At 42.1% G+C, this 17,129-nt stretch overlaps 1 protein-coding gene across 5 annotated transcripts in view; it reads right to left on the reverse strand.

The window, feature by feature from the left end:
* Window positions 1-9,372: 9,372 nt before the first annotated feature.
* The window catches only part of LARP4B (La ribonucleoprotein 4B), a 55,765-nt gene continuing 48,008 nt past the window's right edge, over window positions 9,373-17,129 (reverse strand). For all 5 annotated transcript variants that reach the window (XM_064389144.1, XM_064389229.1, XM_064389292.1 and 2 more), the window contains 3 exons: window positions 14,507-14,628; window positions 13,767-13,878; window positions 9,373-13,224 (listed from right to left, as the gene is read on the reverse strand). In XM_064389144.1, coding sequence (XP_064245214.1) covers window positions 12,943-13,224; window positions 13,767-13,878; window positions 14,507-14,628 — 516 coding nt within the window. In that variant the 3' untranslated portion in view covers window positions 9,373-12,942. The remainder of the gene's footprint in view (window positions 13,225-13,766; window positions 13,879-14,506; window positions 14,629-17,129) is intronic.

Genomic DNA, 17,129 nt, shown 5'->3' on the forward strand with positions numbered 1-17,129 from the left:
TCTTCTTCCCACAGCCATGATCAGTAGACTCTTACTTGGCTCTGTCAATAAGCTTGCTCTGACTGGCTCAAAAAAAGGTCTTCCAACAAGTCTTCTCAAAAATCTAATTATAGCCCTGATGACCTGTCACATTCACATTTTCTGAAAAATCCCTTCACCCAGGATTTTTCTCCTGGGAAGCTGAGAAGCATCAGAGAAAAATGAAAACAATTTTTATCTCACTTGCTTCTCCTGTGTTTTTCTCCTTTGGAATATGGTTGGAGATTGTTTACCCACAGGCGATTGTTTCATGGGTTTCTGGTGTGAGTTGTTCTGACTCAATGGCCAACCAGTGCCAAGATGTGTCAGGGCTCTGGAGAGAGTCACAAGTTTTCATTATTATCTTTTTAGCATTCTGTAAGTATAATTTCTGCATTCTTTAGTATAGTACTCTTTAATATAATATAGTATCATAAAATAATAGATTAGCCTTCTGAGAACATGGAGTCAGATTCATCATTCCTTCCTGCCCCACAAATACAATAATCACCAACAATAACATTAGCCTGGAGAGTTCTGGGAATTCCCTCCTTGGTGTAAGAAAATATCCAAAGCTGCAGCCCAGCAGCACAGGTCCAACCTTGACCCCAGAGCCTGAGGTGGCGTTTGAGGGGGTGATTTAATCGGCCTGTTATCTCCCTGAATAAAGGGCAAGATTAGTTAATGGATGCAAATTCATCAAAAATGTGCATGGAAGTATTTATTTTATTTGTTTTTCATTAAAACAATCAAGGAATTTGTGCTTTTTAAAAAACATCACTAAAGCTTCCCCAGCACAGGCTAAGTCTCTAGCAAAAGACAATGTGGTACATGGTGTTCATTCAGGTGCCTACACATGAGAACACACGGCAGGCACCTCTGTGAGACCAAAAGTCACTTTGTGGAGTGTTTCAGAAACAGCTCCAGCATCTCCCTGTGTGGGACCAACATCGTGTGGGTGGTTAACTTGGGCCTCCCAGGGACAGGAATACCAAAAAGCAACAAGCAGAGCTCACCACTGGTGAGCTGGTGGGAGAAGGCAGTGCCAGGCTGCTGGGAAATTTCTGTCCAAGAATATCTGTGAAATTGGACAATCTCTTAAGTACTGTAAAATATAAAGAGGATCCTACAAATCTTTATCTGCAGATTTCTTGCTTAGTAAAAACCACATTACTCATGGTCAAAGAGAATTGACACTGATAATTCAGTATTTAATGCCACTTTTTGGTAATTTTAAAAACCAATATACTCTAAATAGCACAGCAATCTGCTATCTATGGCAAATCCCTTTTCCCAATGATGGATTTAAGTACAAATAGAGCGGGGTGAGGGACACTTTTTTAGCAACACTGGTGACTAATTCTTTTGAAATACACTCCTCTAAAGGGATGCTGCTTTCTCTCCAGCAGAGAAATTCCCCTTTTTCTGGACTGAGATTCACAGTCACCAGAATGAAACAGTAATCAACAGTGCAGCAATAAACTGCATGTGTGCTCTTTGAGTCTGTCAAACACGAGCTTATCACAAGTTAGAGAGGGGCACAGGCCAGCAGGGCTGGTGTTACCAGCACCATGGAGATGTGGAGGGATGGCTCCTGTGGCTGCAGAGTGGAAGGACAAAGGCTCTTGGGGAAGGAGAGGTAGGGGAGATGAGGAGGGGGTGTTTGCCATCTATGTCAATGTTGGAGCGCCTGCAGCTTTGCCTGGGGATGGAGCAGAGCTCATGGGTCAGGGTGAGAGGGAGGGCAGGGACAGGTGACCTTATTTACAGGTTTGCTACAGGCTGCTCCACCAGGAAGACCGAGCAGATGAGACCCTCTCCAGACAGACAGGAGCAGCCTCAGAAGCCCTGTGAGTGAGCGAGTGGCTGTGAGGGGCTGGCTTGATCACTGGGGCTAAACCATGACAAATGGCTACCCTGCATTTAGAGCACTAGAAATGTAATTGTAAGACAGGGATAATTTCCCAGTCCTTGAAAAACAACACTTTGGGAAAGCAACTGCTCCATCTAGCAAAGTATTCTTGGATGCAGTCAAAAAGGCATTCAGAGCATGAGCTTACTATGATACAGCTTTGGCCAAGAGTCACTCTTCAGGTTGCAGACATGGTCTTTGGTTTTATACCTCACACAGCTGAAATAAGTGCCAAAACACTGACAACATCATAAATCACGTTGTACAAGTTCTCTGCTTCTTCTCTTTGACCAGATTAAATAGCAGCTGCAATGCAAACCAGAACTACAATGGTATTTTTTTATAAAGTGGGTTATGAAATTCCAGCAGGGAATGATCCTCTTACTTGAGCCAGCACTGTCAGGGAAAGAGATTCCAAATAAATGCACCATATTGGTGCCAGCAGGGCTGGGCTGGTGGGGCCAGGGCAACCAGCCAGGCTGTGCAGCCTCCCACCATCACTGGCCACAGCCCTGCTGGCACACACAGAACTGCAGAGAGCAACAAACCCCTCCTCACCCTCCTAACTCCAAGGAATCGTGGCTTTATTCAGCTTTTCCCTGACTGTCCCTTCCTTTGCTCCTGCTCATTCCTAGTTCAGACTCCTCCATGTCCCAGAGGAGCAGGGAGAAGAGTCAGGATGGTTGGCTGAAGTTGGACAAGGGAAGAGGCTGGGAAAAGGGTAATAAGGTCAGGACAACACTGGACTAGACTGCTTAGGTAGTTTCTATTGTGAAAACAAAATGAATGCAACAAATAATCTGTCTGGCATTAAGGGAACAAAAGGGAGGCAACAGATTAATTTTCTGAAGGCCTTTCCAGAACTTTATTCCCTATTATACTGAGCAATCCATATGTTCAAAAATTTACTGTCTCATAATAGCAGCCACTGGGTACTAGGAAAAAACCCAAACAAGTACTCATCAACCCAGAGGAGCAGTGGTCAGGGTTATAAGCAGCCTCTTTGTCTTGCTTCAGACTTTGTCAAGTATTACACAACCTTTTAGGAGAAGCAGAGTTCTGAAATTTTTCGAGTCTCCAGTTATGCAAAGGTGAAAGACAACTAGAAGAATTCTCCTTTGTGTGGAAAATTTCTGGAAGACAGACTGCAGCTTGAGTATTGGCTCAGGTTTTAGGTCAAAAAACCAGCAAATTGGAGCCAGTCAGAGGAGTTCACCAAGGTGTGGGGCTGGAGCTCTCGCCCTGTAGGGAGGCTGAGGGAGCTGGCACTGGTCAGCACTGAGGTGGGATTATCTTGGGGAAACTTACCTGCAGCCCCCTCCATACCCATGGGGAGTCTTCTAGGAAACAGAACAGGGATCTGTATAGCAGGGCAGGGGTACAACAAGAGGGAAGAGGCACAAGGGTTTAAGGAGAAAATCCTTCCCCAAAAGGGCAGTCAAACATCAGAGCAGATTGCCCAGAGAGGTTGTACAGTCCCCATCCTTGGAGGCTTTCAAAGCACAAATGGATAATGCCCTAAGAAACCAGCTCTGATCCTCCTTTCAGCAAGATGATGGACCAAAGACCTCAGAATCACAGAATAATCTGAGCTGGAAGGGACCCACAAGGATCATCAAGTCCAACTCTCAGTGAAAGGCCCATGGGGGGATTGAACCCACTTCTTTGGCATTATTAGCACCATGTACCTCATGAGACCCGTTCAGACCAGAACTCCTCTGTTTCTATAGTTTGTGCTGAAGGGGAAAGCATGTAATATCAAATACAAACCATTCTATGAGTTGCAGCTGCTTCCTAACAAAGACTGTAACAAAAAACATGCTAGGCATGTTTACATTAATAAATAATTGCATCACTTGGCCATTTGCACATATGAAATCGATTCACAGATCAAGCCTTTGAGCTACACGTCTATACAAGCTGTGTAAATGTGTGCCTTCATATTTCAATAGCACTGAAGAGCTCCTCAAGCAGATCCAAGACACAGAATCAAAATTCAGCTGATCAACATGCAGATGAACAGCTCTCCAGGCTCCCCTGGCTATTGATCCAATCTCCATGGACCAAGCAGACAATTCAATTTATGTACATCTGTAAGCTGAGTCCCAACCACTGCCTAGTGGTCTGTAACTTAATTTCTGTGTATTATATACACATCCCTTGCTCTTTTATGTTGTATTAGCAGACAACAGCCGTGCACACTCCCCATTTAAGTGCTTACAAGTCAAATCTAGTGTCGTTTGCTTGGGAGTTTTTACCATGCTGAGCTCAATCTCTCTTGGCAGCTGCGGGCAAGAAATGGGAAGACAACTGTAAGAAGCAGAGGGGAAAAACATTTTACACTTAATGGAGAAGTGTCTTGCAGTCATGGTCCAAGCCATGGAGCATGAAATGTCCCCACAGTCACCTGGCTCAGCCTGCTCTTTTCCACTGGAATTTTTAAATGACCAAATCTCAGAGAAATGGAATCAAGTCAGAAAACATTTAGATGTCCCTGGAAATGCTGTCAAACACCTGAAGGTGGCTGTAGGTCAGGGGAGGCTGACTCTGGTGACAATAAGTATCTCCACAAATGGAGACAACCCCTCTAGGCAACCTGCACCTGTGTTGAATTATCCTTAAAAAAACCAAAGGGGTTTCTTCTGCCTGAAGAGAATTCCCTATTCCAGTTCATGCACACTCTTGTCCTATCACTGAACACCACTGAGAAGAATATGTCTCCAAGATCTTTTCTCTCCCAGTCAGGTATTTGTACACACAGACAAGCTCTCCCTGAGCACAGGATGAACAGTCCCAGCTCTCATGCTCCCCCTGTTTGACAGATGCTCCAAATCCCTTCATCATCTTGACACCCCTTCACTGCACTCACTCCCGTGTGTTCATGACTATTTTTGGACAGGGGAGCCCAATGCTGGACCCAGCAGTCCAGGTGTGGCCTCAGCAGTGCTGAGCAGAGAAGGATCATTGCCCCCTGACCTGCTGGCAATGCTCTGAGGGCTGCCCAGGATGCCACTGGCCTCTTGCACTCCACAGACACATTGCTGTCTCATGTCCAACTCACTGCCCACCCAGTGCCCCCAGGTCCTTTTGTACAAAGCTGTTTTCCACACTCCAGCTGGTGCAAGGGGCTGTTTCTGCAGCAGGAGGTGCAGAATTCCCCATTTCCCTTTGCTGGACTCCGTAAGATTTCTGTTGGTGCCCATTTCTCCAGCCTCGTGGAGGTCATCAACTTTACAACACTCAACAAAGCCAATCTTTGATAAACCATGGCCAGAAATACAGTAGACAATGAGCAACTCACCCCCTTACAGTTAAAGAGCAATCCTCAACAAAAATTACAACTTGAAAGGGGAAAGGGGAACAGGAAAGGGGAATTGCACACCAGATTTCAGGCACTTCTATGTAATTTGAAGCAGAAACAAAATAGTGACTTTTCACTCCAAATCAGTGCTAATGTCTGCTGTGCCCTGGGCTGTCAGAACCACTGAGACAGCAGCCCCTACTGAGGCTGAACAGTGGAGCATGAGGTGTGCTGCCTACACGAGCTGTGTTGCTCAGTCCAGCTCTGCTGTACTTCCTTGCCTTCCCATTCCAGAACCACCTGTGGTACTTGTATCGCCTCTTCTGTGTCAGAACTAAAAGAAAAAAGAGTTCCACAGAGCATATCTTGCCTTTTTTTTTTTAAGTTTGAAGCTCAATGTACATTACACCCAGCACACAACTTCCACATGTCCAACCCAGTGTGGCTGCCTTTGGATTTGCTAGGCTGGGATGAAAGCAAGGATCAGCGCTCAGGATGGCAGCCAGCAGGCTGAGCTTCTGTCTCCATGGGGATCGCTAGTTCAAATGAAAAGTAAAATACAAAGGTTTATCTGAAACAGACTTTGCTACCAAGGAGGCATTTGTCTGGCAGTTCAAGCAGTAAAATCTACTGAGAAAATCACTCTCGCAAATCTGTCATTTGTGCCCACTGTCTGAATCAACAAGTCTCTCCAACACTTACTTGCCACAGCTTCAAGGCAGGAGTTCTCCCTCAGCACCAGCACGAGTCATCCCAGAGGAGATGGACACATTGCAAGTATGCAGGAAGGATACAGATTCCAGTAAACACAGAAATGAAGAAAATATCACACAAACACCATAAACCCAGCAACAACTGTAAATATTAAAAAAATAGAGCATACTTTTTGAATTTATGGTATACATTATAGTTTTGAACACATACCTAGATAATCCTCTTCTGAGTACCAAATTGGTTTTACTGGGTGGGACAAAATATAAAACTCCAGCAAGCTGAAATGCTTCAAAATGCTGAGTCTACTGCATTGCTGGAAACAGGTGCAATTCTTAGGAGCAGGGAGCTGCCATCTACCACAAGCAATGCAGCTCCCGAGAATAGAAAGCGTTGACTCACTAGAGATAAAAAGGAGAATGTAACAAGAGAGGGAAAATGACTATGAATTTTACACATCACATTTCTAAAGAACAAGATCCTTGAGTAAGAGACTGTGTAGGTCAGGGCAGCACAGACATCACAGATCCCAAGAAGTTCCATTTAGGAAAAAGGCCTTCTCCCCCACAGAGCATATTAAACTGCACACCTTTGCTCACATCACAAAGTGCATCCTGCTGCCCTCCTGCAGAAGAGGCACCAGCTGCCTCCCACCCCAAACAGGGCTGCCTTGTGGGGGCTGTGAGCCACTGCCATGCAGAGCTGGCTCCATTTCGTGCCGACACCCCAAACCCGAGCCAAGTACACTGGAGTTGGAGACAAAAGAGCAAAAGTGAGACATTTCTTGTGTGAGTCACAACCCATGAACCGTGGATTCCTGGAAAACACCCCAGCCTTAGAGGTAACAGGCTGGACCTGCTGAATCTCACTCACTCTTCTACCTGGGCTGACATCTCAAGCTGCATAGAGAGCATGGCTTTGTTTTGGAAGACATTAGACACATTTCATTGTGCATCAGCAATTCCACCCACGTGGAGTTCTTAGATCTGTCCAGCTTTGGCATGTTTTACAACTCTAAATTCTTCCATTTATCCCTCCTTCCTCAGAGCACCTTTAGCCACGGTAGATTTACTGCTCTGCAGATGCCTTCAGTCTGCCTTCAGCAAATGGGATGTGAAGCCATCAGGCTGCTGGATGGCTTCTGCACCCCACGTGTGGAACACAAGCACACAGAGCAATTTGCTCATCAAACTGATGGGAATTTAGAGAAATTAGGGAGTGATTTTATCTTTTCACTCCCTTCCCCAGCATACACCCACCCTTCTGCCCTCCATTCTGCAAAACAGTGAACTGCTCCCAAACCAATTGTGACAAGATGCACAAAGATCTTTAATAGTCTATCATAAGAGAGATTAAAGACTTAGCACGTTTACAGCTTGTACATAACAGCCAAAAACACTAGAGCAGAAATTGGACCCTTTCTAGTCTCCATTGTGAGAAAAAGGCTCAAAAATCACCAAGCCTGATGACTGGAGCCACATACACTGGAGGGAGCAAGGCAAAATTTAAGCCAAGATTTCTGCTTTCTGTTCATCATAAACTACTTGTACCAACACTCAGTTTACACAGGCTGATTGCAGCACAGTGCTCCTGCCAGGACCATCACCATGTCACTCTTCTCGAGGCATCAACTATACTTCTGTTCGTTCCTCCACTGTAGTGCTGGTACAACAAAAGCTGCTGACCTATTCCAAGCCCTCCTCTTTCCCGGGTACTTTTCAGAGCAGCCAGTGTGCAGATGTGAGGGAGCACACAGGAAGGAAGAGTGGCACAGCTGAGGCCAGCCAGCCTCTTTGCAGCATTTCTGTGCTTATTTGGCACAACAACTCAGGAACTGTATGATATGTGCCACTTCCATAGGAACCAAATTTCTACCTGATCAATTTATGCTGGGCCTTGAAATATAGCCCAAGACATCTATCTACAATGAGTGGAGGCTGCAGTAACCGAGCTACCATAACCAGATGGCACCAGACTGTTACAGAGCATATTCTCTCAAAAGCAGAGATGAAGTGCATAACGTTGCTTTCATCTATACACCAGCAAAATTTGAAATTCAATCACTTCCCTGACTTAAATGATTGCAGTCATAAAAGCTCAGCTATACTAGAACAAGAGGTTTTAACGTAAAGGTCTGTGAAGTAAAAGCATATTAGAAAACCTGAAACTTCGTGAAATCTTATTTTCTAAAGAAGTCTTAGGATGAAAGCATAATGAATCAGTTTCTGTGACAGTAAGTAACCTTTGGATGCTCAAATTGCACATAGTTTTCTATACTCTTTCTCATCATGCCCAAGAGGACACAAACCCATGTGTTTAGCATGAACATTGCTCCAGCCATCACTGAACATCACTTTTTATTGAGGAAAATCAGCACAAAGGGGACACTGCCCAGTTTTGTTGTGCAAACAAATAGATCCCCAATTTCTGTCAGAGCTGGGGTGGTCCTCCACAGCCACATTAGAATTATGGCAACATTACTGACAAATTTCCATGCATTTTTTACACATTAAGTGGTAGAAAACTTCGTCCCCAAGGGTGGAACAGGATACTCATGTTCAAGTGAAAACTGGTTACCTTCAACTACTTGTAGCCCAGATCACCAAAGCCCAATGATTAAGTGAATTTTCCAGCCTGGAAATGCACACAGTGCCCAGTGCAGGCTGGTATTCCTGTGTTGGCTTACTTTGCTGAGCAGACAGTAGTGAGGAAATAGAAGCAGTAACAGTCTAACCTGTCCAGGAGCTTACAGAACCATCAGCATGAGGAATAGTACCGCAATACTTCCCAAAATGCATATAAAACACGGCAATTGTTAATATTTCCATGCTTACATCCATTGTTATAATTGGTCAGATATACCTGTATAAGTGAAAAACCTCAACAAAACAAAACAAAGGGGGTGGTGTTTGAATTATTTCCAAAATATTCTTTTATGTAGAGAGAGAATATCCCAGAAGCTCTTCTTTCCTAGATGCAAGACCTTCTTCAAGAAGAACTTCTAAGACCAGCTAAAGCCAAAAATAATCCCAAGACATCTCCAGATTCAAATGCCACGCAACCAAAGCACCAACCTGAACATTAAAATCCATATTTAGGACCAAGCCAATACCTTACCTAATAAATTGATGAAAACAATGAACAGAACCTTCAGTAAACAGTACATCAGGTTTTGTGTTTGCTTTAAAGAAGTTAACCAGTCATAGTTACCTACTAGAGAAAGACACTGCAGCCTTCAGAGACATGCCACAGAGGTTCTTGCTGCTGACACCAGAGCCTTAGGTGATGGTTACAAGAGCTGTGTTGAACAGGAAAGCAAAAGGGTTTTTTTTCCCAAAATTAGAAATATACAATTTCCAAAAATGGGAGCAAAAGACAAAAGGTAATGAAAAATACTGCTGAAGAAATGTTTAATTAAAAAAATCAGGAATTCAACAGTGCCTAAATCTTTATTTTTCATAACCTACATATTTTTTTTTCAAATTAGACAGTTTTACATTTTTATGACACAAAAGGAAACTTAAATTACTGATAGTTTACATGTAAGCTTGATTCCAGTCTTAATGGAAGAAGAACAAAAACAAAAACCCTCAAAAAGGCTCCCATATTACACTTCTATTTTGTGAATTGGCAGCTGTTAGGTCTCCTCAGAAATCTTGGATTGTCTGCTGCTATTAGTGTAATAGGTTCCAAAGCACAAAACCCCTACCTGTAGCTGAAGGAGATACAGAGATAGGTGTGCACCATTACAGTCAGCTGTTGCTCCTGATACACTGCCCCACCCTCCAGCAAGGGCCTTTCCATGCCAAGGGCTCAAGGCTTTGAAGGACAATGCAGCAACATAAAAAATTTGCCACTGCTCACATGTTTCTAAGTGACAGAGTCACGGGGTGGGACTGATCTGAAATTACATTCTGTTTTGAAAGCAAGCTTTATTTTTTTAAATTCCTGGAAGAATTTCAGATCCCATTTTGACTTGTTTTCAAAATGAAAAGCATCACCACACAGTTGTAACAGGGTAAAATGCCAATTTTAATTACTGGATCCCTGAACCTTGAGCTCAGCTACTGCTTTTGGGAGATTTTTAATTTTAAAAGCTATGTTTTAATCCCTCTCTGTATCATAGCAACAGTCTGCATGCAACTTCACAACTCTACTCCGAAAACTCCATTTTGTCACTGAGTGGGGGGTGGGGGGAATAAATCTCAAAGCAAAATACAGTAAGGAGAAGTTGTATTGTATATTACACAGCGATTTGGCGTGTCACTTTTTTTTTTTTAAAAAAAGGCTATAAAACCACATCAGAGGAAGGTTTAAACTTTAGATGCAACAGACTGTTGCTGGGTAAGCAGTAATTACAGTGTATTGACCTATCACAAATGGCAGCAGAATACATTAGAACAGCACAACACATCCCACTGGTCTCAACAGATCACCTCGGGCACCGGCTGAGCACCAGCACGAGCCGCTCACGGCCGCTGGAAGGGACCACTTGCCACTGCTTGCAGCTGGTAAAGCCTTTCACTTGCAGCAGACAAACAAAATGAATCATACAGCTGGCCTAAACCATACACAAATCTAGCTACCGCTTTCACTGCCGCTGGGGAAAGGAGAAGGGGATAAAAAATCCAATGACAGAAGTAGTCGAGCAGTTTTGGTGATGGTGTCGGGGTCCTATCTCCTCCCACAGCATTCACAAAGTGCGCTTTTGAAACAAGAAAAATCAACAGACTCCACATGCCCTATTTTGACCAATTCTGCAGCATACAACAGGCTGGATTTACAATGCCAACTAGTTATCAATTGATGCTTGTAATAGGAAATTTATCAGGAGTCAACTTCTATAGTTACTTTACAGTTCTATGAACCATGCATTGATACTCTTGAAAGCAGACAAGTAAGCTTCAGTGTATATTTTTGCAGCAGTCAAGTTTTTCCCCAATTAGACTTGATTTTCATTAATGACTTAAAAATTACAGTTTGACTGCTGAAATTCATTATTTACATTGCAGAACACTTTTGAATTGGCTAAATTGTTTTGTTTTAAAGGGACTTTAGGAAAGTATTTGAGGGCTTTCAAATAAGACTTTCATTCCATTTCCCTTTTGCAGTGAAGAGGCAGAGTCAGTTCAACACACCAGAATAAAATAAGAAAAAGAAAAAACAACAAATTAAAGTAATATTCAAACCACAACATTTAGTTTATCTACATCCAGCTCAACAGCAACATTTATAATATCAATAATTTTTATCAGATTTTTTTCTTTAGGGTACCTTTTTATATGTTCTGATTATTTACAACTGTACAAGCAAAGCACACACTTCCAAGTGCACATATTTAATACAGTATTGACTATTTGCATTTACAGGTTTTTCAACAATCTGAAAAAGATCAACTGTTTAAGATCTTTAAGGTATATTACAAAAACTGCTGCTAGTTCCTGTACTACAGTATGTTTACCCAGTAAGACCAGTGACAATAGATACATACTGTAACTGAGTAATTCTGTATGCCATTCATGCTAACCCTCCACGGGGTCAGACCTCATTAACTCTAAACTGTCTTGTACAAAAGTTAAGGCAAAGTCATTTTCAAGTTTAAATAAAATTCAAGTCTTTAAATATTGGATGGAAATAATTCTTTAAAAAAATCAGTTGTTTAAATAAACATTTTTGTGGAATAAACTGTACTGTCATAGTCAGCAGGAATGAGTTTTGTCTGAACTTCCTGCAGTTTAAACACTTAAAGAAAAGCTTTAGGCATTTTAAAACAAAAATAATTTATATTCAACTTTATTAGAAACTTGCTAATTTAGTGCATCCTTGTCCTTCAGAAAGCGCATCACTTCTAAAGTAAATAAGTGTGAGAAACCTCATCCCAGAGGTAAATATCAGGGATCTCTTCCTCCACCACACAAAACAAACACCATTATCTCACGTCTCGCAAAATTTAAATCCGTATGCCAATGCTTGTAGTTACAGGAAGATGTCAACACAAGGCTGACTAAGATATGAACTCTTTCAAAGAGCACTTGGGGCAGAGTTTTAAAAAAAAGTCTACACAGAGCACAGGGGTAACCAGAATATACAGCGCTGACTCAGTTAACTCCCTTACAAGCACAGGGAAGCTAAGGTTATCACAAGAAGGCTACTCTGCTTTCTCCTGATAACATCCACTAACAGGCTTCACCACCATAGAAGCTCACAGACTTGATTCTTTCTATTCACAATGTGCTTTGTATTTGCAAATTATAACATCAGTTTTATTCTGGAGTGAGAAGATGGTTACTTGCTTGCAGTAAGTCAAAAAAGGAAATATTTCAGAAAGACTGCTATGGTGCCCTGTAGAATTCATTTTGTGTGTGCAAAACATCAAAAAAAGATTAAGTTTTTAAAAATGCTAGAAACAGCTACTCATTTAACCTAAAAGTGCAAGTTTGTTTGCTGACACTTAGTACAGCAGCCCAATAAAAAAAAAATCTTCAAGGTCACATACTAATTTGTAAAATATATCTACTTTCTTGCACTCTACACACTAGCTGCCGTTATCAGTCTTTTGGACACTAATTTAGATATGTACTTGCAGACCAGTTTATTAAAAATATTGCAGCAGCATGTTTCTGCTTAACAGTTTAGAAAAAACTCACTATACAGAGCTTGCACTCACACAGCCACAGAGAGGCTTAATAAAAAGTTGATTTTTTTTAAAGACAAATATTTTACACCTTGAAAAAAAAAAATCACACTAAGCTTCACCTCCAATTAAGCACCAATCTAAATGTAAGGTTTAGAACAACTATCCAGAAATACCCAGAAAAATAGAATGCTTGTTCAAGAGGGGGAAAAAGTATTTCACAAAAAAATAACTTGCAGGCATTGTTACATGCCTTGTATCACTGCAAGCTCCTAACCAGCAACTCATTCTCAGGTATCTTAGTGGGAACATGGGTTTAATTTGTGGGAAACAGACCTCTTCTCAAATCCCTCCCAGGTGTTATTTTCACTGAGGAGATTTTGGAGGGGTACTCTGTTCTTTATTTAAGCGTTTGCCAACGGCTGGAGGGGACGATCTGCGTCCTGACTGTCTTCTCTGGTCTTTGGGTTGTCCAGGATGTGACTTTGCAGGAGGAGGTTCTCTGTTTTTCTCTATTGTTTCTGTGGGCTTTTTTTCTTCTTTCCCACATGCTACAGTGTTTGGCTTCTGTTCTTTCTGGGGTTGCAATGTAGGAGGATCCTTAGTTGTTCTCTGGCAAATTTCCGCATAACTAGGTTTTCGCAGTTCCTAGGAAATCAGAAACAAACAGGACAGAGTTAAACAAAGCATCCTGAGGGGGAAAAAAAATTACTTTTATGAACAAAACAGGGTGAAGTCCTTGTCCCAAAAGACTGCTGCACTTAAATATGCAGATGAGGGCTTGAGTATGAAGTTTACAAAAATTGCATAGAAAATAAAGCTGAAGAAAAGGTAAAATGTAAAACAGCATGCCAGAAAAATGGGGTGTAGGCATAGGGCAAAATATTTCCCTTTCAACCTCTAAACCAGTTGAAACACAATGAATACTCTGGTTTCAATATCAACATATGTATTAATACTTCTACCTCAAGGATACTACCAAGAAAAGGATTCAGATAAGGAGATCTCTCTTGCACTGTTAATTGCATAATTCTATCATGCAAGTAACTGTGAAACCCAATAAGCAAATCTAAAGCTGCTGGACAAATTCTAGGATGCTGGGCTCACATAAGGCAACACTGGGTAGCAATAAATATTCTGTCAAAGGCAAACTGGCTCATCAAGAAAAAGTGAATAATAAGGTCACTTACTATGGCAGATCCATTGACTTGTACCGATTTACATGCAGTACTCAGAGTGGAAGAAGAAAGTCTTTCTGTACTCTGTGTCTCTCTCTGCTGTTTATCCACAACTTTGGAGTCCCTGTAATCATCCAGCAGGAAGCAAGGCTCATGAAAAGTGAAACTTCAGGACAGATGAATGATTTAATAATAGGTCTAAAAACTTTGAGTGTGACTGCAAGTAGTTATAAAAAGCTATAATTTGCCTAGCACATGATGACTACCACTGCATTCAAAAATGCTATGAAAAATAGAAAAAAATATATTCCTGTGCAGTGTGACACTACCACTAATTTGTCATGTTCTAATAGCATTTAGTTACTCAGCTATTTGATTTGCAGGTTCCAAATAAAGTGTTACTAAAAAACTTTTTTTATGGTATGGACATCAGTACTGCCTACAGGGCCATGGGTTTACTCTCTGTTTCAAAGCTATCTAAATAAAAGACAGTAAGATATTCATTAAACTTCTACTCACAGAAACTAAACCACAACACTAAATTTTCTTCTGCTAAATGACTATTATGATTGAATCACTATTATGATATTGTTCCGAAATTAAGCTTTATTGCCTTTACTAAAAGTACAACAAAATATTACTTCTTCCATTGATTAAAATTTTAATAGCTATTTACATTGTTCTGCCTGATGAAAGAAAATGCAAATGTGATGCAGAGCAGAATAATTATACCCATGTAATTAAGTGCTTACTCAGTAGGCTGGGGTGGCGAAGGAGACCTTTCAAAGGTCCTGGGCAATGTAGAAGAAACTGGTAACGGCTCTCGAGGAATTCCTGATGGAATAGTGTTTGTACTTGCATCCACATTAATGTTCTGAAGGAGGAAAAAAGGCACAGAAAGACAATCAAAATATCCAATTAATATGGTCTGCCTGAAAATTAGCACAACCAGGAAACACTTCATAGTTTGATTTATACTGGTAAATTGACTATAGGAAGGTACAGAAGGAGCCAATATATACATTGTAATGAATATGTTATTTTTTCCTTTACATTTATTTAGAAACACAGATAGATGTGGTTATTTCCAAAGAAGTTAAAAGCTTCAGGTCCCTTTGGGACATATCTGAATGACAAAATCACTTTGAATCATTAAGGTTAGAGAAGACCTTTAATCAATCATCACCTTGTCAACTAGACCACTGTATAAGTGCCACATCTGGTCATTTCTTGAACACTTCCTAGGGTGGTGACTCCATCACTCCTCTGGGCAGCATGTTCCAACTTGCATTTCAGTAAAAAAACATTTTCCTGACTTTCAACCTAAACCTCCTCTGGCACAGCTTGAGGCCATTTCCTCTTGTCCTGTCACTGGCTGCCTGGGAAAAGAGGCCAACCCCGACCTGGCTACAACCTCTGTTCAGGCAGTTGTAAGGAGTGAAAAGGTCTCCCCTGAGCCTCCTTTCCTGCAGGTTACACAACCCCAGTTCCCTCAGCTATTCCTCATAACTTGTGCTCCAAAGCCTTCACCAGCTCCACTGCCCCTCTCTGGACACACTCCGGCACCTCAGTGTCCTTGCACTGAGGGGCCCAAAACTGAGCACAGGATTCCAGCTGCAGCCTCACCAGTGCCCAGGACAGGGGGACAATCACTGCCCTGGTCCTGCTGGCCACACTACTGCTGATCCAAGCCAGGATGTCACTGGCTTTCCTGGCCACCTGGGCACACCTGCCTCATGTTCAGCTGCTCCCAGGTCAACCAGCACCCCCAGGTTCCTTCACACAAGGCCACTTTCCAGCCACTCTGTAGCACTGCCAGGAGGTGTTGTGAGCCAAATGCAGGACTCAGCACTTGGCCTTGTTGAACCTCACACAACTGGCCTCAGCCCTTCAATCCAGTCTGTCCAGAACCCGGTGCAGACCCTGCCCTTCCTGCCCTCCAGCACATTAACACTCCTGCCCAACTTAGTGCTGTCTGTGAACTTACTGAGGGTGCCCTCAATCACCTGGTCCAGATGACCAATGAGGTTATTAAACCAGGCTGGTCCCAATACTGAGCCCTGGGGAATACCACTAGTGACTGGACTTCTTCCCACCTGGAAAGAAGGTGTCACCTGCTGGTGACAAAGTAGGCTTTGTACCTGTTCATATAACCATAGGCAGCCTATGAAGACAGAAGTCTCCTAGTGCTGTGCACTAAGAACTGTCTTCTTCAAAGCTCTACTTCTATATCATCCCAATATAATGATTTGCTACCAAGCAGAGGCTTTTTCCATAGCCCTCAAAAGATTCTGCTAGTGCCAAGTGATACTGTGCTTCCAGATAAATGCTAAATACGTCCAAGATGCATACATTAATTTAAATGGTCACAAAATAGGAAAAGACAACTTTGTATCCTGAAAAACATATATCTCACATTTATAACATTTTGTTTGTTTTAAAGGATGCTACGTCTCATCCTAAAAACTCCAAAACCCAGAGATTCTGGTATGCAGAAGGGGAAGCAATGGGAGAACACAAGCTCAGAAGGAATAATATAACCCTCTTTTTCCCCTAGCCAAGTCACCGTTCAGAAAGGGCATAAACTCTAAGACTCCTATGGTTGCTGTTATAAAGGAAAATGGTATTTGATTGCACTGTTTTAAAATCAGGCAGCATAGATTACTGCAGTAGATCTAAGCCTAGTTTGATTCAAAGACTGCAAAAGGTCGTTGTTTAGAAATAACAGAACGGGTTTTATTCGCCGTAATAGTGTGTGCAAAGGCTTGAAATTGCAAGCTGCTGAGCATTCTGACCCGAGTGCATCAGAACTTGCAGGTACATGGTTAAGTGTGAACAGCTTCAAGTCAAGCACACATGCAAGAGCTTTTCTTTGCCAAAACACTCAGCCCTTGATCTGACAATGCTGCACTTCCTAGTTACAAAATGTGGGATGATTATTACCTGCCATTCCCCAGAGTTACATCTAGAAGAGCATCACTAAGCAAAGAGCATCAAGATACAATGCTTGCATAACAACTGCTGGAAATGATAGACCTTTCCTTAGTCCCCTCAGCTTCCATACACTGGACTTGCCCATCCATATGAAACAAGGGAAGCACTGTGTAACTTCAGTGCTTTGTAACACCACGTCAAGTGACATGAAAAAACATTGAGATCAAGGTGAAAAGCAGCCTGTATACATTGGCAAGACTGATGTTAGCTCAAACAGCTTTGTAGCAGAACACAATTGCTCTTTGGAGCCAGCTGCTCTTATCTTACTCTTTATTTAAAGGCCAACAAGGAAAGGCAGCACAATCCCTTTTTTTTCCGCACAGTGGTACAGAATAACTCCTGGATGCTGGAAAATGAAACTGGTAAATGGAGGAATGCTTT

The sequence above is a fragment of the Passer domesticus genome, chromosome 1, assembly GCF_036417665.1.
Source record: "Passer domesticus isolate bPasDom1 chromosome 1, bPasDom1.hap1, whole genome shotgun sequence".
Classification (NCBI taxonomy): domain Eukaryota; kingdom Metazoa; phylum Chordata; class Aves; order Passeriformes; family Passeridae; genus Passer; species Passer domesticus.